This window comes from Scylla paramamosain, chromosome 2, assembly GCF_035594125.1.
Source record: "Scylla paramamosain isolate STU-SP2022 chromosome 2, ASM3559412v1, whole genome shotgun sequence".
Lineage (NCBI taxonomy): Eukaryota > Metazoa > Arthropoda > Malacostraca > Decapoda > Portunidae > Scylla > Scylla paramamosain.
The window spans coordinates 6,132,501-6,157,863 of record NC_087152.1 but is presented as its reverse complement, the minus strand read 5'-3'; the positions used below and the strand labels follow the sequence as shown (position 1 = coordinate 6,157,863).

At 41.7% G+C, this 25,363-nt stretch overlaps 1 protein-coding gene and 1 long non-coding RNA gene across 12 annotated transcripts in view; one reads left to right on the top strand and one right to left on the bottom strand.

The window, feature by feature from the left end:
- LOC135109286 (uncharacterized) overlaps nt 1-25,363 on the top strand; it is a 191,548-nt gene that overhangs the window by 141,734 nt on the left and 24,451 nt on the right. For all 3 annotated transcript variants that reach the window (XR_010272651.1, XR_010272650.1, XR_010272649.1), the window contains one exon: nt 15,707-15,765. This is a non-coding gene — a long non-coding RNA (uncharacterized LOC135109286). The remainder of the gene's footprint in view (nt 1-15,706; nt 15,766-25,363) is intronic.
- Nucleotides 1-25,363, bottom strand: part of LOC135109240 (hemicentin-2-like) — a 43,458-nt gene that overhangs the window by 9,094 nt on the left and 9,001 nt on the right. For all 9 annotated transcript variants that reach the window (XM_064020553.1, XM_064020546.1, XM_064020497.1 and 6 more), the window contains exons 2-3: nt 12,071-12,624; nt 203-381 (exon numbers count right to left, since the gene is read on the bottom strand). In XM_064020553.1, the coding sequence (XP_063876623.1) occupies nt 203-381; nt 12,071-12,254 (363 nt within the window). In that variant the 5' untranslated portion in view covers nt 12,255-12,624. The remainder of the gene's footprint in view (nt 1-202; nt 382-12,070; nt 12,625-25,363) is intronic.

The window sequence follows — 25,363 nt, the reverse complement described above, 5'->3', positions numbered from 1 at the left end:
GTGTGTGTGTGTGTGTGTGTGTGTGTGTGTGTGTGTGTGTGTGTGTGTGTGTGTGATTGAGGGATTCCGAGCGTTTAATTCACATGCAATGAATACTTATATTAAAAAAGATGGTGACGGAGGAAGGTATAAAGAATTCGAAGTAACACAAAAGTATAACACAGTATCTAAGTAGCAAGAATAAGTATCGCCATTAACTCACTGTCTTGTTGTTGATGTTGTGCACCCGACAGTTGAGGATGGCGGGGCGGTCAGCGAGAGCCGTGACATCAGTGGAGTGGGAGGGGTCCAGCTGGGGCGGGGGCGGCGGGGGCAGGGTGGGCTCTGACTCCCCCAGCAGGAGTGGCGGCCCGCGGCGACCCTCCCGAATGTGACCCCGACCTGCGGCGCGCGCACACACACACACAAACACACGCGAAAAGAACAAAACATTATGAATATATTGCTTTTATAATCGTCATCATTGAAATTACTTGTACTGTTATATAAATTAATTCTTGTCAAAATATGGCATGTCACATTACCACCACCACCACCACCACCTCGTTTACATAAGTTTGACAAGTTTGACAAGTAACAAGTAGTTTTTCCTTGTCTCTCAGGAGCAACAGGTTCAGCCAGCGCTCGGAGGGAGAAGTGGCAGATAAGCCCGTCACAAATGTTATCCTGCTAATACAAGTTGTTCATGACGAGACGGAAAGCTATTCGGGAATTAACGAGTGGCTTTCAGATTAATTATTATGCACGCCTTACTCATTTTCTGATGGCGGTTTGGCCAGCGGTGTCCAAACACATGGTCGCCACACAAATGAGGATCACGAGGGTGTTTCTTAGGATCGCTGAATGGTCTCAGAAATCATGAATGGATTATAGATAAGTGTAAGAAATGAATAACTACTTATATTCAAAACTATACGTACGCATCTTGTGGGTTGCCGAGTCACGCGGGGATTGAATTTTGAGTACCAAGCAAGAAAATCTGGGAACCACTGAGACGAACAAATAATGGTAACCGGACTTCAGAAGAATGAAGTGGTATTGGCATGTTATCAGAGAGCAAGATGATGTGACTAAAAGACCGGTAGAATGTGAAAGTACGAGTATATACAAGGGCGCAGGAAAGGAGGGAGACAGATAAAAAAAAAAAAGGTGGATCGTTGAAGATAATGAAAGGTGATGCTTTCATAATGAGCAGAGGAGGAGCTCGTCAAATTTACAGATTCTCATGGAAGTGATGAAAGCCGACAGCAGAAAAAAAACGGAGCTTGAAAATACACAGTAAATTTACGGCTTCATGAAAACTTGAAAAAAAATAAATAAATAAAATAAAAAAAGATGAAAAAAGACACGTAGTTAGCAAGTTTAACGTAATTGGTGTTCAGGATAAAAGTTACAGAATACAGCAAGAGGTGTAGAAATGAAAGCCATGTTTCAGAATAGTACCAATTCACCTAAAAAATTAGACCTGCCAGCTTTTTGTGATTTCCCTCCTACGATTATCTTTTTGAAGCGGCGTGTTGAGCGGGCAATTTTTATTCTTTTTTTGTGCTCTTGGCCAGACACCATGACACGTAGAAAAATAAAAAATTGTCAGTAAGACAGGCACATGTTTGGCTACACTTGTTTAAACATTGTTATTTGTTCTGTTATTTGTTCAAGTCTACATTATTTTTTGTCAAAACGGGCGCAAGGTATGTGTGTGTGTGTGTGTGTGTGTGTGTGTGTGTGTGTGTTGCCATGGGAGCTGCATTACCAAAACAAATTAACTTCCAAAAATATCACCTTTGCATCGAAGGACAACTCATCAGATTAACACCGAAAAATTACATTAACAGTTAATAGCCGCAGTCATTAAGTGGCCATAAATTATTTATGAACATGAAAGCAATTAGTTAATAGGACTTTTAATAATTCGCGGTTGACATTAATATCCTTTAATCATGCAGTAATAACAGTGTGTGTGTGTGTGTGTGTGTGTGTGTGTGTGTGTGTGTGTGTGTGTGTGTGTGTGTGTGCCTAAAGTAATTACGAGAGGAAAAATAACACAAGCAGAATATGAAAGAAAAGAGTCATGATGAGCGAAGCAGAAAGAATCATTTACGCTCTACAGATGCTTCAGTTTAATCACAAGACGGACTATAAAGGCAAATTATTTAAAAGAACCCCCCTTCTCTCTCTCCTTCTCTCTCTCCCTCTCCCTCTCCCCCTCTCTCTTTTCTTGCTTCAAAGGAGATAATTAATTCAGGGTAAAGAGGAACCAGGACCAGGCCAGGCTCCGTCTCGGAAAATTACGTCATAAACTTTATAAACTTGAATCTCATTAAGTTTTCCATATCTCACAAATTTTTCATTTCGAACTCGTTACTCACACAGCGTTTGACTCCTTCCGTTTGCTCTTCCCTCTTCCTCCTCCTCCGGTTTCTGACTTTACACTCCACAACACCTCCCGGATTCCTTCTATTAATTCTTCCAGCCACCCCTATGATCTTACACCAGTACCCTCTTGTCCAGGTCTGAGCAGCTCATGTCCAGCCTTACGTCCAATGCCCACTACCTACAAAACTTCTGACTTCACATATCACAACACTTCCCTGATTCCTTCTGTTAACTCGTCTAGCTATTCCTGTAATCTTTCATCAATGTCTCTTGACCGCGTATAAACAACCCTACATCCAACGTTTCAAAGACCACAATACCAGCTACCAACAAAATTATCTAGAACTTCTGACTTTACATTCCCCATAACACTTCCCTCATTCCTTGTATTAACTCCCTAGCTATCACTATTTTCTCTCTACACCAATGCTGTTCTAAATAATCCTACATCCCCTAGTTTTGCAAAGAATCTACAAACTTTTAATTTTCCACTTTCCATAATATATGCCTGATTCTTTCTGTTAACTCGTCAAGCTTTTCTTAAGATCTCCTTACACCTATAGCTCCTTCCTTTCCCTAAACCCACTCAGAACCCAATACCCGTTCCCTACATCTCTCAACCCCTCACTCAGCTCCCCCAGCTTCTGCAGCCATCCAAGGATACACACACACACACACACACACACACACACACACACACACACACACACACACACACACACACACACACACACACACACACACACACACACACACACATCCTTCCATAACTGAACCCCATCACAGTTTTCCTGCTCCTTTACCATACATCTCTCCGCACTTCCCCATAAATCTGTCTGGCCATTTCACGCACACCTTACGAGCGCTCCTTCAGCCCTGCCTCATCCTTTCCTTCCCCCCTTCATCTGGCCCATTCCCTTCACTGCCTCAGCCCCATCTACATTCATCTCCTCTCTTATAGTCACCAGGAAAAGTATCGCCATTCCCTCCCCTCAGCAACGCCTCACCTCTTCCACTCTTTTGCAAACAACCACACCTGAGACACTCATCTAACGCCCGTCTAGTTCTTCTCTTTCTCGTCCTCCTCCTCCTCACAGCTTTCCCTCAACGCCTCCGCCATATGAAATGTTCCTCCTCCTCCTCCTCCCTTGGATAAAGATATATATAAAAGATGTGCCTGCCTCTCCGTTGGCCAGCGAAAGTGAGAAGAAAACGGACTTGACGCAACATTAATTCTTCCCATTTTCTCTCTCTCTCTCTCTCTCTCTCTCTCTCTCTCTCTCTCTCTCTCTCTCTCTCTCTCTCTCTCTCTCTCTCTCTCTCTGCTCATCTTCATTGTTTATTTTAGTTACTTTCATTCTCTTTCATCTGGTTTCCGTGGATCTACATCTTTCGTCTCTTTCCTCCCCTAAGGTTTCTCAGATTACGTCCCCCGAGGCGGCGTGCCGTGTGTTATTATCTCTGTCAGTGGTATGAGTTTAATTCCACCCTCGTACTTTAGTTTAACCACTCTAAATTCGGTATCAGTGTCATATGTCATATTATTTTATTAAGTTCAGTGACATCTCTCATACAGTGATGGGGCTTAGGTAATGTGTCTTGGAGTATTCTCGGTTGAAAAGTCAGTACTTTCACACAATGTATGTTCTTACTTAGGGCTAAGGTTAGATACGAGTAATTTCACGGAAGTTTCTTGACAGCTCTTATATAGTCAGCAAGTTCAGTAGTGTGCCTCGAAATACTCGTACCCTCGGTTGAAAAGTCAATATTTTCATGCAATCCTAACATTCAATGGATTATTCTTTTTTTCATTTCCCAAGGTCACCCGGGCTCTAAGGGTTAATAGTGCCCCTTCCACCCTCCAGCCATCATCCCTCTTCTCCTATTGCTCTTGCTGGCCGTGTTTTCATCGTGTCTCCTTCCCCACAGTGCTGTGTTCACTGTTGAGGAATAGTGATTACTGTTGTGAAAGGAATAGTAATCGGTTTCTCTTGGTAATCCCCGATGGCTATTTTCTCTCTCTCTCTCTCTCTCTCTCTCTCTCTCTCTCTCTCTCTCCTCTCTCTCTCTCTCTCTCTCCTCTCTCTCTCTCTCTCTCTCTCTCTCTCTCTCTCCCTGACACCGATTTATTCAAGCGATACAATTTAAAAGGAAAGTTGATTTTTTTTCTTCCTATCGTTCAATGTTTGGTCTTTTTTTTTCTTTTATTTCCTCGCCTCCCCGTGATTTTTTCCATGATTCTTTGACACCGATGCGTTGTTCGGGCTTTGGTATTTACAGTTTGTTAGCAAAAAAAAAAACACTGGAAGCAAAAGAAAAAAATGGAGTGATTTGTTTCTCCCTTTTTTTCTCGTTGCGTGTTATATTTTGCTGTTTATTTGATCTGTCATTTATGAATGTGGGTTCATTTTTGGCTTAATGAGTGTTTCCCTTCTCTTTGGTTTCCTTGTTCTAAGTTTTTTTTTTTTTTTTTTATCTATTTATTTATTTATTTTTATTTTTTTTTTTTTTTTTACTTTTTTTTTTTTGTGTATTTGTGTTTGCCTGCATGCTGCGTCTGTTTCTGTCTATTTGTCTGTCCCTGTGTCTCCTTGCGTCGTTGTCCCTCTTGCTGTGTGTTTATGTCCGTTGTCTATGTGTGTGTCTGTCTGTCTGTCTGTCTGTCTGTCTGTCTGTCTGTCTCTCGGGTTGTGTTTATGTACGTGTTTATTGGCAGATTTTAGTCTTATAACTGTTTTCTTTATTTATCTGTTTGCTTGCCTTTTTTTTTTCATATTGGTTGTATTTTGTCTGTGTTTGTCTAGTGTGTGTGTTTTTTTTGTTATTATTATTTTATCTGTGTTACTTTCTCTCTCTCTCTCTCTCTCTCTCTCTCTCTCTCTCTCTCTCTCTCTCTCTCTCTCTCTCTCTCTCTCTCTCTCTCTCTCTCTCTCTCTCTCTCTCTCTCTCTCTCTCTCTCTCTCTCTCTCTCTCTCTCTCTCTCTCTCTCTCTCTCTCTCTCTCTCTCTATCTGATACAACTCTATAAGGGGAATCTTCTTTCCTTTCTTCCCTCCCTGCTGAGTGTTCCCTCCCTGCTCCTCCCTCCCTCCCTTCCTCCCTACCTCCCTCCCTTCCTTCCTCCCACACTCCATCACCACCATCAGACCTAAAGTTGTGTGATCATACCAGTCGTCCACTTCGCCTCCACCCTTATTTTATCCACTCTCCCCCCCCCACCCTCTCTCTCTCTCTCTCTCTCTCTCTCTCTCTCTCTCTCTCTCTCTCTCTCTCTCTCTCTCTCCTCTCTCTCTCTCTCTCTCTCTCCTAACCCTCATACTAAAACATTAATCAGGTAAGCAGCGTTTTGATTACGTTCAATAATAAATTCACAAAGCTGAAGATATGCAGTATTAACTCTAATTTCGATAAACCGGTCACCTTAAAGTAAATGACGGCGTTCAGCTTTTTTTTTTTTTTTTTTTTTTTTTTTTTTTTGTCGAAGGGGCACCGGCGAAGGGCAACAAAACTGCAATAAAAAAAAAGGGTCTACTGAGGTGCCGGTCCCCGAACAGAGTCGAAAACAGTAGTCAAAAATTACAGAATAAGTGTCTTGAAACATCCCTCATGAAAGAGTTCAAGTCTTAGGAAGGAGAAAATACAGAGGCAGGCAGGGAGTTCCAAAGTTTACCGGAGAAAGGGATGAATGATAGAGAATACTGGTTAACTCTTGCATTAGAGAGGTCGCCAGAATAGAGGTGAGAGAAAAGAAAATTCTTGTGCAGCGAAGCTGCGGGAGAAGGGGAGGCATGCAGTTAGCAAGATTAGAAGAGTAGTTGGCTTGAAAATAGCGGTAAGAGATAGCTAGAGATGCAACATTGCGGCGATGAGAAGGAGGCTGAAGACAGTCAGTTAGAGGAGAGGAGTTGATCAGACGAAAAGCTTTTGATTTGGTTCAGTCTCTCTATAATCTGCTGCGTTGCCGAGGAGACGAGGAAAGATGGCTCGTTATTACCCCTCAAACAAGGATAAGAGATAAGTACTATAGTAGTCTTCGTAGGGAGAGACGGATTATGTGTTATTATGATTCCTTTCCCCTTGTCTTGTAAGAGTTCCGGTCAGTATTGGCGTGCTTGCAGGAATTACTACTTCAAAGTTCTTTGAATCCCTTACTGAATGTTGCTTGCTTGCTTGCTTGTTTGTCTGTCTGTCTGTCTGTCTGTCTGTCTGTCTGTCTGTCTGTCTGTCTGTCTCTGTCTGTCTGTCTGTCTGTCTGTTTGTCTGTCCGTGTCTGTCTGTCTGTCTGTGTCTGTCTGTCTGTCTGTCTGTCTGTTTGTCTGTCTATCTGTCTGTGTTTGTTTTCTCTTTTTTTTTTTTTTTATGAACGAAATCCTGAAATCGTGAAAAATATGTTCTTTTGTAATCCTTTGAGCATCTAAGTAATATAATTATATACCTAATTCACATTCAACGTGAAAATGTTTTATTCTTTTTCTTGTAATCTCATGAAAATCCAAGCAGTATAATTCAATGATACACATCTCTCCCAAAATTACTAATCACTCTGAGACATATTTATTTGTTCTACAGCCACTTTCAGTCTTTAAGCTGGCTATGAATTGCAGAATCTATTCTTTTTTCTTCCCCCTTCTTTCTTGTAGATGCTTATAAATATTTCATGCATTACTTCTGGTGCTGTTCATTGTTTCGTAGCGCAGTAAAAGGGTTAACTTTGTGTGTGTGTGTGTGTGTGTGTGTGTGTGTGTGTGTGTGGTGTGAGAGAGAGAGAGAGAGAGAGAGAGAGAGAGAGAGAGAGAGAGAGAGAGAGAGAGAGAGAGAGAGAGAGAGAGAGAGAGAGAGAATGGAAATTGTTTATATATCTTAATGACAAACGCTTCCTGTTTCGTAAGCTCATCTCCAGCCCATGTAATTTTATTTAAACACATCACGATGCTTTATTCTTAGCTAGTCAGTAGCAGGACCGTAGGCTGCACGTAATGACCCTTTATTTATGGAGCTTAGGCCTAATTCATTCTCCATAATTACACAACTGTTAATAATGATAACGCCTCAGTCGTCACTTGGTCCAAATAATGTATCCCAAAGCCCTATTAATTGGATGAATGGCTCTCATAAAGTCAATTGCATTTCCATAATTGACAATAAAGATTTAACAAAGTCCATTGGTTCTGGGGTAGCGTTTGGCCATCCGCTGATTTTAAGAACTCCAGCGCGCGGCGCCAGTGCATCGAGGCACGCTGGAAAACAATAAAGCTGCCACATAATGTTCATTAAAAGTCTACTGAAAATGAGCGTATGATACAGAAATGTGTGATAAATAAATAGATTAAAGATTTCTAAACCTTTACTCTGCATTTTTCTAGAGTGTGTTTTGTAATTCATGGCTTTAAGACTTTTTATCGAGCACGAGCGTGTACATTAAATTTTCCTCTGTTCATCGTTTACACATTACAGTATTACAGCTGCAGCTGTAATACTCGAGTTTTTGTGAATATCCTTAAACTTTGAGACTTTTCATGGCAACCAGTGCATGACTCAAATACTTAATGAATGTTGCTTGCTTGTTTGTTTTGATTGTCTGTCTGTCTGTCTGTCTGTCTATCACTGTCTGTCTGTCTGTCTGTCTGTCTGTCATTCTGTCATTCTGTCTGTCTGTCTGTCTGTCTGTTTGTCTGTTTGTCTCTTTGTTTGTTTTCTTTTATATATATATATATATATATATATATATATATATATATATATATATATATATATATATATATATATATATATATATATATATATATATATATATATATATATATATATATATATATATATATATATATATATATATATATATATATATATATATATATATATATATATATATATATATAAACGTAATCCTGTTCACGTGAAAAAAAATATATTCTTTTGTAATCCTTTGAGCATCTAAGTAATGTAATTATATACCGAACTCACATTCAACATGAAAATGTTTAAATTCTTTTTCTTGTAATCTCATGAAAATCCAAGCAGTATAATTAAATGAAACACACTTTATGGCATCCTAAGTATTTTCGCAAGTTTCAGTGATAAAGTGTTTAGGTCTCTTTAGACTAAATACAATAACCAGTGTATGAAGAACAAATGTAAGATTGCATATTAATATCAACTGCTTTATGGTATCTACAGTATTTTCACATGTTTCCTATGTTTCATTTCTATAGTCTTGGGCATCTTTAAAAACGAATACAGTAATCGCACAGAACATAACCTTGCCGCAGTGTATAAAGAAAAAAAAAAAAACCGAAGACTGCATGTTAATATCAACTGTTTCCATGACAGCATTCATAAAGACTTGCATGTATTGTTCCACAGACAGAGACAAGAGACAAAAGAAAAAGAAAAAAAAAAGAAATTGGGTTCTCTCGCTTTCTTTGTACAAATTGAAGTGACGCAAATTTTCCCCACTCCCCCCAAAAACGTTTCCTCTTCTGTCCTTTTATTCTTTCCATTCTTGTGTAATTTTATCCTCGTCCTCCCACGGGTGGTGCTTTTGTTGCCTCGCCGCCTCGCCTGCTGGGTGTCCGCCCTTGTCTGGCCACGCGGGCGCCCCACCAATACTTACTATTATTACTATTTGTGTTGGCAATTGTTATTTGAGTAGTAGTAGTAGTAATAGTAGAAGTAGTAGTAGTAGTAGTAGTAGTAGTAGTAGCAGTAGTAGTAGAAGTAGTAGTAGTAGTATTATCAGTAGTAATGCAAGACGGTGAACATTGTGAAGTGAGGCTGAAGGAAGCAGAAGTACGTACATACATAATGAGATGAGGAACAACAGATGCGTATGTAAGGAGAACAAAGCCTAAGTAGTGCAACGAAGCATTCCAGCACTAAGTGAGGCATGCATCCTTTGTTGATCGAGAAGGGTGGAGAACCTATGAGAGATGCGAAGCGGGAATAGCAAGATGAAACGAAGGAGGAAAGGAGGAGGGCTGATGAAGGTCCAGGGGGCAAACAAGAGGGCAGATGAGGTGAGGGAAGAAAGTATCCGGTAATTACAAGGAAACTACCCGCTTGTTTTGAAAGGAAGTTATTGATGCACGAAGACTGAGAGAGAGAGAGAGAGAGAGAGAGAGAGAGAGAGAGAGAGAGAGAGAGAGAGAGAGAGAGAGAGAGAGAGAGAGAGAGAGAGAGAGAGAGAGACGGTTCCAAACATGAATATTAGAGAGGAAATACGCTTTGGAAAGGAGTGGAGTTGAGGTGAATATCCCAAGGGCTGTTGAGCAATAGCAACAGAGCGACGGTAACCCCGGATGTCTCAGTGCAGAAACTGAGTAGGGAGTCTGCAAGGGAACGCGTGTAGAAAGTCTTGTAGTGGAAGTAATATTACCGAGAAATATGCATAGAAAATGGGGAAGTGAAATGTGACTGATGAAATAATATGTCTTGAAGAAATGGTGAAAAGTGCGAGAAGGATGACACGGCAGCAAGTAAGAGGTATGACGATAAAGCTATAATTGCATTGTCAGGTAATTGCTCAGTATTCTAACAAGGCATATAAAAGAATGAAGATTTTCTCATTGAGCAGAAAGAAAATAGTTTTAATAGGGTAGAACTTGCATTGATCAAGGTGAGGGAAAAGGCTTAGTATCAAGAGCTGCAATGATCAAAAGATGGTTACAACAGTTTTAACTGAGTAGAAGTTGCATTTATAGTTTCAACATTTTTAACAGGGTCGAAGTTGCATTGACCAATATAAGGGAAAAGGCGTAGTATCGAGCTGCGTTGATCAGAGTAAAGCAAAGGGCGCAGCACCACCAGCAAACACCACGGACCACACGGCGAGGCTCAGAATGGAAGGAGGTTTATCACATGCTGGGAATCGAACCCCCTGACAGGACACTCACGGCACACGACGTCTTGCCAATCAGACCGTAATGATTACCAAGCTTCTCGCGGAATTCACCCGACCTTGACTGTCTCGCCACCTCATCATCATTAAAGTTAAAGGATTCCTCGAACCAACGACACAAAGACAGGAATGTGACGAGGGAATAATGTAAACAACTCCTCTGAAGGGAACGGAAATGTATTCTCATCAACAATTCCTTGGTGTGTGTTTTCTCTCACGGTATGGCGACGGGCACAAAATTAATTGAATGCCCGACGAAAATTGAATGAATTATTAAAGGAATCATATACCGTCGCGCCAACATTTTTCTTTTCTTCTTTCTCTCTCTCGTGGGTGCTCCTCTACTGAGTGCTCGTGCCTCAGGTGTGCTGCCGTCTGTACCAGTGGACAGCCCGCGTGTAGCTGCACCTTATTGCTCATTTTCACTTTGGTAATTATAGCAAACCAATTTATGCATCATTATCTTCCTCTCCGTTATAAAGATGGTAACAGCAAGCACCAGTCGTACTTGTTATTCTGCTAGTAAGAATACGTACATCAGACAGCACTCACACACACACACACACTTTCCACCCACCAAATACCCACCCACCCATCCACCCACCCACCCACACAATGCTCTGCTCTCCACAGGCTGAGAATGACTGATAAGCGATAATACAATAGGCATCTTTTCCATTCCACACTTTTCCCCTTCCCACACACTGACGCGAACCTGAAAAACGAGGCTTCATTGTTCCACTCAACTTTTATTTGGCCGCTGCACTTGATTGGGAAAAAGAAACCTGAAAGTGGAGCCAGAGCATCAGACAGTGGCGATGGCGGTGGTGGCGGCGGTGATGGTGGTGGAGGGAAATACCAAGGGGACCTTACAGCGGCTCAACAGAGGGCGTGGAGGGGAACGAGGGACAAAAAGTATATACACTCCCTCACCTGACAAGCGACCTTACCATGATATCTATCCCTCGGACCCTCTTCTCTTCTCTTCTCTTCTTCACCAGTCCATTACTAGGTTGTCAAAAATTCCTCTAACGCAGCTAGGCTATGCTTACTTGTGGAAGTCTCAGAAGTTGCTTAAACACCCTCACTTATAGTATATCAGTCTCGGTTGTTTTTCGGACCCTCTCTCTCCTTATTTCTAGTCCAGGGTGTTAATGCATTTCTAAGCATCGTCAAGTCTCCTCCATCCCCAGCGTGACGACTTGTAAGGATCTTGAAATGGCGGCCAATACCTGTCATCTCATGCGCTATCCATTTATGTGTCGAACTGTCAGATATTCTTACTATGTGTCTGGTCCTTTCCCTCAGCAAGTTTTTTTTTTTTTTTTTTTTTTATCTGTGTGCAGTATTATTATTATTTTTTTTAATCTGTATGCAGTATTAAACCTCTCCACCTCTCCCAAAGGACGCACCGTCTACCTGGAGAGCTAATCAGACGTCCTGCAGTTTTTTAAAGGATGGATGAATGTCGTGGAAGTGTCTAAGAGAGTCCAGGACGCAAGACTAAGATGGTTTGATATCTGAGAAGAAATAAAGAGCAGCACGCTGCAAGACAAGCCGTGGGTATGGAGGTGATGGGAATGCGAAAAGTAAGGTGTAGGATAAGATTTAAAGGCTGAGAGACAAAGGAATAACCAAAAGAATGGCACAAGACAGACACACCTGGAAAAGCCTTATTAAAAAACAGCGACTTCGAAAAGGGATTTAATCTGAAAAGAGGAATTTCGAGACAGAATCACACATAACCACTAGAAACAAGAGTAACAAAACAGCGTCTTCATTGTTTGCTTTGCCTCACCTGTGGACAGGAGGGGACAGCACGGCCAGCACGACCCACGCGGGGCCATGCTGACTCCTGCGCTGGAGCCGACTGGGGGCCGCCCGCTGTGACGCCGGCACTCGCTCGCCCTCCACCTGCCACCGGCCGCGCGTGTCCGTGCTACTTCTGTCTCCTGTTTCTCGAGCGGGACATCGTACACCATTCTTGAGAACACTCCCAAGAATCACCAGTCTCACCACAGAGCCACACACGCACAGAGAAGTGATTAACCACGGATTATATATCAAAAAGTATATCACCGGTTGTTGTTGTTGTTGTTGTTTTCTATACTTCTAATTCACTTCCTTTTAAAATGTATCTACTGCTAAACATAGCTCGATACTTCAATATGATTCGATAATGGAACGTCGGCCATTCGTACAGGTCCGTGCACATAACATGGTGTCCAGTCACCTGCCTCTCTAGTATCGTACTGTTTTGACAGTGTTGTTCACTCCTGCGTGGCTGCTCCGTCCAACAGAGACAAGCACTGCACGGGGAGCAATCAGCGCCGGGCAACGTGTCTTCATAACCTGCAGGAAAGAGTCCGCTGATAACAAGGAAATTTATGAAGGAAAATAACTTATAAATACTGCCTCGTTTATATACGTATATTATGATAAACTGAGAGAGAGAGAGAGAGAGAGAGAGAGAGAGAGAGAGAGAGAGAGAGAGAGAGAGAGAGAGAGAGAGAGAGAGAGAGAATAAAGTGAACTGAAACCCGTTAGACAGTGATGCAACAAGAACAGGAAGAAGAACAACAACAACAGCAGCAGCAGCAGCAGAAGCAGGAACAGCTGGATTGCAGGGGGTTACAGGAGGTTGCAGTTTCCAGAGGCGCTCCACACACGCCCATTCCCCACACACCCGCTCCTGCGCGCCCACACGCCCGCACACACCTGGCAAAGAAGGGAACAAACATTATAATTTTCAGATTTCATGTCTCTCACTGCTTCCAGTCTTAACTCCCCGAAGCATGAGAATATTTTTACTAGTCTTTCCTTGATGGCGGCTAATCTCAGAACATTTTTATTTTCTTTGCAAATATGTGTAGTATGTTTTTGGTGGAAGCCATGGAGCGCTCTCTCTCTCTCTCTCTCTCTCTCTCTCTCTCTCTCTCTCTCTCTCTCTCTCTCTCTCTCTCTCTCTCTCTCTCTCTCTCTCTCTCTCTCTCGGTCGTGGAGGCGTATCTGTATGGATATGTGTGTGTGTGTGTGTGTGTGTGTGTGTGTGTGTGTATGTGTGTGTGTGTTTACTACATGTTTATCTACGTGCGTGTTTACAGACTGAAAACAAACATCGTCCTTCCTTTAGGGGATAAAGAGGCGGAAGGAGACACTGAGGTGAAAAGGAAAGGAAAAGTAAAGAGTAGAAAGGAGAGGAGCAAGTTTTCAATACACGTCGTAAACAGGTGGTGGTCTGGTCTGCCTTCCTTCCTCTTGTCCAATTTTCAAAGGTGTTGGAGGTCGTCTCTCTCTCTCTCTCTCTCTCTCTCTCTCTCTCTCTCTCTCTCTCTCTCTCTCTCTCTCTCTCTCTCTCTCAATACTACTTACTTTTATTACCTTCCCTGGTCCGTTCGTTACCCCCGTGGTTCCTCTCTCCCTCCCTGCCCTGCCCTGCCCTCCTCATCACCCCCATCTCTATATTCAGATTCACTGCTCCCCGCTGCCTCCCTTTGAACCCTACAAATGGACCTTCTGCCCCTCTTCTCTCTACATTAAGGGGGAAATGTCATCAAAGGGCCTTACACGATTGGTTAACTTTTTTCCGGGTATTGTTGTTAATACTAGTGCCCTTCTGTTCCTACCCTCCTACTCCTCCTCCTCCTCCTCCTCCTCCTCCTCCTCCTCCTCCTCCTCCTCCTCCTCCTCCTCCTCCTGATCCAACCATAGATTCGACAGCGCCACCACCGTCCCCCTTCCACACCTGTGCTATTCGCTTGAACCGATAAAGCTGCGGGATACGAGCTGATACTGAATTAGACTACAAACGAAGCGCTTGGTGTGGGGTGCAACAAGCCATTGGCGAGCCTCTCCCCGACCAGCCATCGATGTGCAGGCTGTTAGCTCTGCCTTCCCTGCTACCCACTCACTCCCTCCCTCACGCTCACTTTGCCGTGATTCTCCCTTACCACTGATTCTCCCCCTCACTCACCCTCACGCTCACTCGCCATTACACCCACTTTCCCTCACTAACCCCTGCACCCTTGTTCTGCAATACGTCGCTCTCCGCCGCTCTGCCAGGCCACGCCACTCACACACCTCGCGCCTGTGTTACGGCAGGGTTTTTTATCTGCTTGTGTTGCGATGTGGAATTTTCTAGCTATTTGTGTTACGATGTGAAGTTTTCTGTTTTTTTTTTTTTTTTTTTTTTGTCTGCTCGTGTTACGTGTTGAAGTTTTCTGCTTACTTATTTTACGAATCGAAGTTTTCTGTCAGTCTGTTTGTGTTACGAATCGTGAAATGTTCTGTATGTTTCCATTTCGGACTGAAGTCTTTTGTCTGCCTACATGAACACAAACCCTGTACTGCTGTCCCCAAACGAACTGTAATGTCAACTTCAGATTCATCCTTGACTAAATATAAGTAACTAAACTACCCCGCATGATGCAAAGTTCCTATTTAGCTCAAGAATCGATCAAAGGAAACGTGATGACCTGTGCTGGGCTCTTCACCGGTATCGCCTCCTCTCCACCCTCCAACTTTATGCGCCCGACGTTACACAAACGTTACCATCTCAAGGCTTTCCTCTTAGCCTCGGTCCAGCTTTTCTACTGAGATAGATAGATTGATAGATAGGTAGTTTAGTAGATTGCTCGGTTACTGGATAGATAGAAAAATAGATAGGTAGATTGATGGATAGATAAGTAAGTTAGATAAATAGATAGGTAAATAGTTTTTAGGTAGACAGATAGATAGATAGATAGATAGATATGCAGATATATACTCGTAAAGATGATGTGCCTACGTATAGATAGACAGACAGACTAATAAGAGACATGAGTTTTTTTTTTTTTCATTAATTCAATTAGTCACACACTCACCCAATGATTGCATTCCATCTTGGTGTAAATTACTTCATGAAAATTAATCAAATAAACAGGAATTTATGGTTGAACGCGGGTGAAGTTTGCGGTCCCGCCTCTGCCCGAGTGAGCCGGAAAATGATCACACGCGATGCCCCTGGTGGTGGTGGTGGTGGTGGTGGCATGATGGTTGTTGTTGTTGTTGTTGTTGTTGTTGTTGTTGTTGTTGTTGTTGTTGTTGTTGTTGTTGTTGTTGCTACTGTTATCATTATTATCATTCTTCTTCCTCTTATTATTATTATTATTATTATTATTATTATTATTATTATTATTATTATTATTATTATTATTATTATTATCATTATTGTAGTAACAGTAGTAGTAGCAGTAGTAGTAGTAGTAGTAGTGGTGGTAGTAGTAGTAGTAGAAGTAGTGGTAGTAACATCCATCATTGGTTGTAGTAGTGGTACAAATATTGCTGTTATTATTGTTGTTGTTGTTGTTGTTGTTATCATCATCATCATCATCATCATCAGCTTTATGATTTTTTTTATTCACGGTGGATTTTTTTTTTTTTCCCCTCCCTTCAGGTAGTGAGCGTCTGATTCTGATTGGTGGATGACTGACCATTGTGTCCCATGATTGGCGGGTGAGTACCTCCTCTCCCCTCTGATTGGCCGTTGCCTTTGTTAGTGGTCACCGGTTTCGTTGTGATGGAAATTCGGGCGATTAGGAGTGTCAATATTTCTCCCCCTATTTGCGTTTTATCATCTTTCGTAATGCGGCATTGCAGTCTATTCTTCCTGTCATTATTACCACGGTCTGTTGGTGTCGTGATTTGCGCTTGGATGTGTAAATGAAGATGCTGATGTTATACTCAGTTTCGCCTGCATGGCAACGTTCTTACCACGAGTACACCCCAACATGTGCCGGAATTCCTAGCTAAGAATTCCGCCCATACAACCAAAATGACTTGAGACGATAATAAATACGGTGACAAAGGCTAAGGGAGAGAGGCATTGGTGAAAAGAAGTATCCACAAATAAGTAAGCAGATAGCAGATCATGATGAACGACAAAAAGTATCTAAGTTCAGTGCAGGAGGTCATGGTGATAGAGGAAAACGAAATATGAAAAGAAATGCAGAGAGAATAATACAGAGAGAGAGAGAGAGAGAGAGAGAGAGAGAGAGAGAGAGAGAGAGAGAGAGAGAGAGAGAGAGAGAGAGAGAGAGAGAGAATAACGCAGAGGGAGGGAATGATACGTAACACTCCCACTGTCTAATGCTCTTGTGCACTGAAAGGCTCAGATATTAAAGTGTTCTCTATCATACGTCCGGCTAAGTGGTTTTGCGTATATTTATTTACAGGTAATCTCGTATCTTTTAAATTATTAAGGATTTTAGTAGAAATACTATCAATTTATGCTCTCTTTGTTAGACGTGCGGCGAATTGATTTTATATCCCTACCAAAACCTTTATTCATTTACAGATTATCGTATCTTGTAAATGATTGAAGATTTGGGTAGAAATGCAAAGTCAATTTATCTCACACTCAACAGAAAACGTGAATATCTGTGCCAGGCAGCGGGCGAGAGCGTCAGTCAGCCGCAGTTACGAGTATTATGTTCGCGTGCACTCGACTCCTGAAATACCGTTACCAGAATCGGTGAAGCAGAGTACAGTGGTGTGAACCTTTAGCTACATGATACGAACTCTCAGAAGTTTCTTTTTCTCAACAGGACGGTGTTTCAAAGGCGACAAAAATTATTAATTCGTGGGTATTTTTCTCGGTGATGAAGCAGAATCCTTGTTAAACTGTCAATACAATAATGAAAATAGCATTAGTTAACCATTTCACTGCCATATGTAGCAATTCACGGCAGTAAAAACAATGAAATCTGTATACGTATCGACAACAAAGATGGAAAAGAGGTTAAAGAATAAATTTAGCAATTTCTAGTTGTTATAATGATTCGAGGTAACTGCAGAGCAAGAGGAAATATATCAGCGATTAGTAATTATGGAAAAAGGTGCCAAATAAAAGGGAAAGTTTTAATAGCAGTAGAGATGAGGTAAGAGAAAACATTTAAGAACACGAAGCAATGTGCATCTGTGTGAGAGGGTGAAGGAGAAATAAGAAAAAAAAAAAAAAAGCTTGAAGTCATTTACTCTTATCTGAAAAATTAATGTTCGACAAGTATTGCATCGCCTCGTAGTTGCAAATTTCCAATGTTGAATTTTTTACTTCCATCCTTTTTAGCACCTTTTAGCGTAATCACGTCAGGGGGGAAAAATATGACGTGTTACAGGCACCTCAAAAATGCTGGACAAAAAAAAATGCATAAATATTAACTTTCTTCCTAAGCTCTAGTGATTTTTTTTCTTTTGAATTTTATAGTTACCTCTCTCTCTCTCTCTCTCTCTCTCTCTCTCTCTCTCTCTCTCTCTCTCTCTCTCTCTCTCTCTCTCTCTCTCTCTCTCTCTCTCTCTCTCTCTCTCTCTCTCTCTCTCTCTCATGTACAATGGAAGTCGGGAAAGTGAAATCAGCAAGTAATGACAGAGAAAATGGCTGTTGCGAAAGGGAGACCAAACTAAAGCTTGAGACTGCGAGAGAGAATGAGAATGAAAATAATACATTGCAGACGTGAGAGGAGGAGGAGGAGGAGGAGGAGGAGGAGGAGGAGGAGGAGGAGGAGGAGGAGGAAGAGGAGGAACAGAACGAGGAGAAGGAATAGGATTAAAAAGAAAAGAATAAATGAAGATGAGATAAAAAAAAGAAGAGGAATAAAACTACGAGCTAGAAAATAAAATAAAGGAGAATTCAGAAAGAAGAATTAAAGAAGAAAGAAAGAAAAAAGAGTGGAGAAGTAAGTGGAGGAGAAATAAACTGGAAAATAAGAAATTAAAAACAGAAATAAGAAAAGGAGGAGGCGGAAAGCGGAAAGTCCATCCTGCTCTAATGTGTGTGTGTGTGTGTGTGTGGTGGGAGTCGCGAGCGCCGAGGCAGACTGACAGGTCTCATTGGACACGCTGCGCGAAGGCAAGCAAGAGGAAAATCGCTTGCATAAAATGAATGAATTCCCCAAGGCTAGAGAGAGAGAGAGAGAGAGAGAGAGAGAGAGAGTGTGTGTGTGTGTGTGTGTGTGTGTGTGTGTGTGTGTGTTTGTTTTGTCTGTATGTGGCGCTCCCAAAGATTTACTACTGAAAGTTTGGTCCAGAGCAGCAAACTTGTGTTTACGTGACCCTCGGCCGCGCTGGAGACGTTTCTTCGGGATGTAGACTGGATGCTGCTGCTGTGTTGCTGTCACCACCACCCACACGTGTTCCTGCGTTTGTCTTTGGTTTACTTTTTTACTTTTTTATTCTTTTTTGTTGTTGTTTTCTTTTTCTTTTCCTTCTCCTCCTCTTCCTCCTCCTCTTCTTCCTCTTCCTTCCTTTCTTTACTTCTTTGTTCTTTTGTTATTCTCATTTTCTTCTTTTTCTTCTTTTCTCCTCCTCCTCCTCCTCCTCTTCCTCCTCCTCTTCCTTCTCCTCCTTCTCCTCCTCCTCCTCCTTTCTTTCTTTCTTTCTTTTCTTCTTCGTCTTCCTTTTCTAATTACCACTTGATTTTTTGTTTTTCTTTTTTTGGACATCATCGTTTGAGTCTCGTGGTAGGGGAATGGTAGCAGCAATCTTGGTTAACCGCGCGGTGCACCTTGAAACAAGCCACTAGTGTACATTGCCGAGGTAATACAATGGTAGTATGTAAACCTGATCTTTTGACTACATTAACTATGCTTCTTGTGTATACGCAGTTACCGCTTGTTACGTACGAGTGATTCTGTAATGTCATGTAGCAAAGTGGAATGTAAGATTTATTTTACTCGTTGTGGGTTGCTGTTGGTTACTCGTATACCCTCTGGCAATCAGTGTAGTATTTTTTTTCTTCTTCTTCTTCTTTTTCTTGTCTTTCGGTACAACAGTTTTTTTTTTCTTTTCTTTTATGTGAAAACTTCAGTCATGCCTTACAGAAGTACTTTTTTTGCATATGTGATGGAGGCTGTTGTTATTATTTATTTATTTTATTTATTTATTTATTTATTTATTTATTTATTTGTTTATTTATTTATTATATACACGATGTAGTTTTTCTAACTTGACCTTTCTCTTCCTAATTTGTAACACACACACACACACACATCTAAGTATAATAGAAGGAAATATTTGCTGGCAGTGTATTCCATCTGATTAACTCGTACAAACAAAAATAAATTGAGACAGACATACTCGTATAGACAGACAGACAGACAGACAGATAGATAGACAGATGGATGGGCAGATCTCCAAATAGTCTTCTTGCCTGAGGTGCTTTATGAGTGGCAAATGTATGGAGAGAAGGAAACGAGATGGCGGGAGCAAGGCAGGGAGCAACTGTGTCGGCAAGGCAGGAAGAGAAGGGCGGGGTGGACAGGGGCGACCTGTGCCGGGAGGAGGGGAGAGGAGGAATGAAACCTCGAGAAGGAAAGAGGTGATAGATCGTCTTGGTCCCTGCTGTTGCTGACCAAGAGAACCTCTGAAACTTTAATGTGACTGAGAGAGAGAGAGAGAGAGAGAGAGAGAGAGAGAGAGAGAGAGAGAGAGAGAGAGAGAGAGAGAGAGAAAAAAAAAATAGTTTCTTCATACACTAGAAAAATAGTTGTGTACTTTTATAAGAATGCTGAAGTATATGAATAACTTATTACGAATTTTGTAATATTCCATTTAAATGCAAATACTCTGGTTTGATTTTAAGAATGGGAACGAGACCACTTGGTGAGTTTGGAATGAGCAGTGAGGAGAAACGAAAGAAGGTTCCATGGTAGAAGTTGTGGAAACTTGTACGTATGAATACACTCCTTGGAGACAATGAAAGGAAAGAATGGCTTGCAAAATTTCAAATAGAGGAAAATTAAGAAAAAAAAATAAAAGGTGCAAGAGAATAGCACGAGACACGCAATGCTGATTAGAGAAGCGGAAAGAACCACACAAGCTAAAGAAGTGCGACCAAAGCTGATAGAATTAACAGAAAGGAGGACATGTTAGAAAAGCATCGTATGATAAACAAAACTGGAATGTTCCAAGAAGCAGGAATAGTGTCTTGACGGTGCAGTAATAGTGGCACCGTTGCACCAGACCGGCAGAACAGCGATGATCTCAGTGTGTTTTCATTGTTACAAACTATGTTTAGCTAATTTCACAAACTGAAGCACAACACAATTGCAATAACTTGAAAATATAATTAAATTTCACAATGGGTATTCAACGTTGGAATAAATGAATAATTTGAAATTTGGACAGGAAGCAATCAGCATTTCTACAGTCTTCCCGAATAAAGGCAGCACTATGCATTCACCTGAGGAGTTTTCCTTCCCCTGCTCAAAGCGGTGGTATGCGAGGAACGTTTCCAGCAACACGATGCACATTTTCATGAGCATCGCGCAACTCTTTAGCAAAGATTCTTATTTAATGGAATCATGCTTTCTCTACGTAAAATGTTATATATCTGCAGCAAATTATTATATTTCCATGTACATAATTATGTTAAAACATGACTAGCATCTGGATTATTTTCATGTATTTCGTAAAATATCATAATACTTATATTCGTATAAACATATCGTGATTATACGTATATGTGAGGAGTATTAACATGTAAATATTATTGACTTCTTTACTGCACTGGTTAAGCGTTCATTGTGAGCAACAGCGAGCTGCACAAGGAAGGTACCACTGATAAGTCGCGGTGGTGGCGGCGAGGGGAGAGCTTGTGGTGAACGTGTTCAGCCACCTGCCCTCTTGGAAGGAAGGGAATTCCACACACACACACACACACACACACACACACACACACACACACACACACACACACACACACACACACACACACACACACACACACACACACACACACACACACACACACACACACACACACACACACACACACACACACACACACACACACACACACACCGATGCTTCGTTATAGGAGAAGGGGAACTTCAGGTTCCACACAACACAGTTGATTTTCCATAATTATTAAATATGAATATATGTATAATATATATATAAAGAGAGAGAGAGAGAGAGAGAGAGAGAGAGAGAGAGAGAGAGAGAGAGAGAGAGAGAAATTGATTAAGGTAGGTTAGGTTAGGTAGATAAATAAATAGATAGATAGACTGATTGATAGATAGATAAAGAGATAGATAAGTAGACAGATAAACAAACAGTATGATAGATAAATAGAGAGATAGGTGGACTGAATACATTTTTGTCCCAACCACCTGAAGTACTAAAGCATCTGGGAAAGTATGTCAGTTTGGAGGACGTATTTCGTGTTCTTTTGCGACTAATGAACGCATCGCCTATATTCCTCTCGCTTCCACCTTGCCTCCTCCACCCTCCTTCCCTCTCCTGGCGGGGCACAAGACAGTATCCACCTGGCGATGCAGTAACAGATCTCCTTTAAATGCAACGCTCACAGGTACCAGTGTGTGTGTGTGTGTGTGTGTGTGTGTGTGTGTGTGTGTGTGTGTGTGTGTGTGTGTGTGTGTGTGTGTGTGAGGGTGCAAGTTTCTGCATCACTCTCAGCTGCAGAGATGGAGTGTGTTGCATCCGTTGCTGGTGTGTGTTGGTTGGGAGGCGGGGGAGAAGGGTGCTAGAGGGGTAAGAGGGAGGGAGTCACCGTGCCCTTGTCTCCGAGCCGCTGCGAAGAGGACAGACCAGACCAGGCAGCCAACTCGTGTTCTAACCTTTCAGCTGTCAATGATAACCTGGCATCTCGTACCTGAATAACCGTGCATAATTTTTATTGACCGGAAAAGCTTTGAATTGCTCGATCTCTTCCTTAGCCATTAATGGTGTCTTTAATTTACTCTAGGTTATTTTTATCAAAGGTGAAGAAGCCATGGCAGGTCAGAGGGTTAAAATAATATTCACAACACAGTATAACCCCGCTACCATTTTTGTTTGCCCTTACATTAATCCTTTGCGAAAGCTAAAATCACACGAATTTTTTGATGTTAGCGATTTAGTTTATTTACGTAGTTCGAAATGAAGGTGCGAAAAATCATAATCAGCTCCATAATTAAGTCGTGATACGGAAACCTGAAAACTCTCACGGAAAAAAGTCAAGAGCAGCGTGTTAGTTTTTTTGCCTTCACTTAAAATTTATGGCGCGAAAAGACTAGTTTTTATCATGTCCTTCTGGAAATATATTTTGTGAGGGAGCGATAGCATTCAGAGGTGGCGTGCGAGGCGAGGCGAGGTGAGGTGAGGCTGGCTGGTGAGAGAGGTGAGGGGAGCAGGTCAAGCTGTGGGCGGAGAGGAGACGCTTGAGGCAGTGAGGACGAGGCAGGAGAAAGGCAGACTAGCGAGCGTGATGCAGGACAGTAAGGTAAGATATAAGTAAACCGTATTCTGAAACGCTTTGCTTTCTCACCGCGACTATTTTCAAAGGCCACTGAGATGATTATCCGGATTATCAAGAGTGTTTTCCTGCTGGTAATGTTAAAATCTCGTTAAACTGTCACTAGAACCATAAAAACACCCTAAAAACCGTGTAACTTCAACAACTAGAATCTTTTGAATGCAATGGAGGTGCGGTGCTGAACTGTTTCAGAATACGGTCCATGAGAAGCCACGAGAGGCAGGAGTAAGACAGGCTGGTATGGAAGACTAAAGGAGGTTAAAGGAAGCAAGGACAAAGCAGGTTGGTACGCTGTAGTAAAAGAAGCCAAAAGCGAAGAAGGGTAAGGCAGGTCGGTACGCAAGAGTGAACAGCCATCCACTCCCACCTTTTCCCTCTTCACGTTAACTATTCGTCTGCGTCGCTGTTAACATTTGTCGTCGCCGCGTCTGCCTCGCCCCAGCAGCAACAGCAACGGCACGGAACAGCCAGCCTCTTTGTGTGTACGTATGTCCTCTCTTCTTCATCAACATTCAGGTGAGATAGCTTTTGTTCGCTATCCTCCTGTTTACTATCGTGTGTGTGTGTGTGTGTGTGTGTGTGTGTGTGTGTGTGTGTCAATCGCAAAACTAGGGAGTCGCAATCGTAATAACAGCAATAGTTGGAGGTCGTGGTTCTGCAGTTCAATACAAAACTCCAAAAAACAAGGAACAAAGCGAACACATGAACAGACAGAGACAGACAAAGACAGACAGGCGCAACACAATTTCAAGGACGGAAGGAGGAATTGGAGGAGGAGGAGGAGGAGGAGGAGGAGGAGGAGGAGGAGGAGGAGGTGTCCCAGGAATCACCAGGAAGGAAAGGGAAGTGTGAATAACAAATGACACCAATATTATGCTCCTTCCTGAAAGCCACTGTACGTATATCACAGGTGTACATAATTAACTCGGGTGTCAGGTGCTTGCCAAACTTGTGCATCTCGTGCCTGCCAAGCTGACGACGTGGGCTGTGATTCCTTGTTATTGATGCGCAGCAGAATACACGGCGGCACACAGCGGCAGGACATTCAGTGCGAGGGGTGAACGGGGATCTCAGGGAAGGGAAGGTGTGTTATTCCGCTGTGGTGGTGGCCTTGAAGGGAAAGACCAGCGCATTCTTAGGAAGGAGTGGTGTGCGAGGTTTTTTCAGTGTAAAGCTTGTATGATATTTGGTACATTTTGTTTTGCCGTTATTTTTTTTTTTTGAGAGTATACGTCTCTCTCTCTCTCTCTCTCTCTCTCTCTCTCTCTCTCTCTCTCTCTCTCTCTCTCTCTCTCTCTCTCTCTCTCTCTCTCTCTCTCTCTCTCTCTCTCTCTCTCTCTCTCTCTCTCTCTCTCTCTCTCTCTCTCTCTCTCGACGCTCCACACTTAAAGCAAAAATGGTCTGCATCTTTTTACTCATCATAATTTTGCAGAATAATGAGTTGAAATGAGAGAGAGAGAGAGAGAGAGAGAGAGAGAGAGAGAGAGAGAGAGAGAGAGAGAGAGAGAGAGAGAGAGAGAGAGAGAGAGAGAGATGAAATACGTGGAAAAATTAAGTTCAAGTGAAACTTTACATTTGCAGTTTTCAGGAAAAAAGGAGTTGATTTTCTTTATTTATTTTTACCCTGCACACCTTCATGCTTGCAGCACAGTGACTGACATCGGACTGCAGCACAGGTAACGATAAAAAACAGTCTGAAGAGAGAGAGAGAGAGAGAGAGAGAGAGAGAGAGAGAGAGAGAGAGAGAGAGAGAGAGAGAGAGAGAGAGAGAGAGAGAGAGAGAGAGAGAGAGAGAGAGAGAGAGAGAGACGTTTCCCAGTGCTGAATTGCATTGATCACATATTATTAACAAAATTACATGAGACGAACGAAAAAAAATAATAAGAAAATTTTTAAAATGAAATATGGTTATTATCTATTCTGCACTCATAAGAACTCTACATAATATTTTAACTTCGAGTATATACAAGGATTTTTTGCGACAAAATATTCCTGTAAGGTTACAAATAATTAAATTAGAAATAGTAGAAGAATACTGATAAAAAAAATAAATAAATAAATAAAAGCTCATATCAGTCGATATTTTTTTTTTCTGTCTTAATTTTATTTAAAAAAATAAATATGATTCTTATCAATGGTGCACTCCTAAGAACTCTAAATTATATTTTAACTATATAAAGTGTTTCTTTAAGTAAAGAACATATTCCAATTATCACAAACATTTTTAATTATTTCTTTTTTCGCTTTTTAAAACAGGTAACTGTACAAAAAACTGAAAAATTCTGCGATTAAAAATTTTCCTCTAAGGTTACAGATAATAAATCATGAAGAGTAGAAGAAGAATATTAATAAAAAATATATACCAATCGAAAAAGTGTGCTTTTTTTTAAGTATTGTTATTAACGAAATGATGCGTGACAAACGAAAAATATAGTAAGAAAACCCAGATACATTATTCAACCACTTGTCAATTTGAGTTCAGTTGATTCAGAATAATCTAAGGCAGTTTACCGCGTGTAGAAAACACTCACACACAATTCCAGTGCTACGGAATAAGTGCCGAGGAATGCCTTGGTATAGTAGGCATAAGCGCTCAGTATTTTGACTTGCGTGAGCCGCGTGAGTTCCGCACATCAAAACACTCTTCCGGGCCGCGGTACAGCTGCACTTAATGCTCGCCCGCCCGCGTTAATGCCGTGGCTTCTCGACCGTTTATTTTAGCCGTGTTTATTTTCAGGTCAAGGCCAACGCTGCTCACTTCAATGTCCCCGATGGAAAGACAGCTTGGGGAAAAATTGT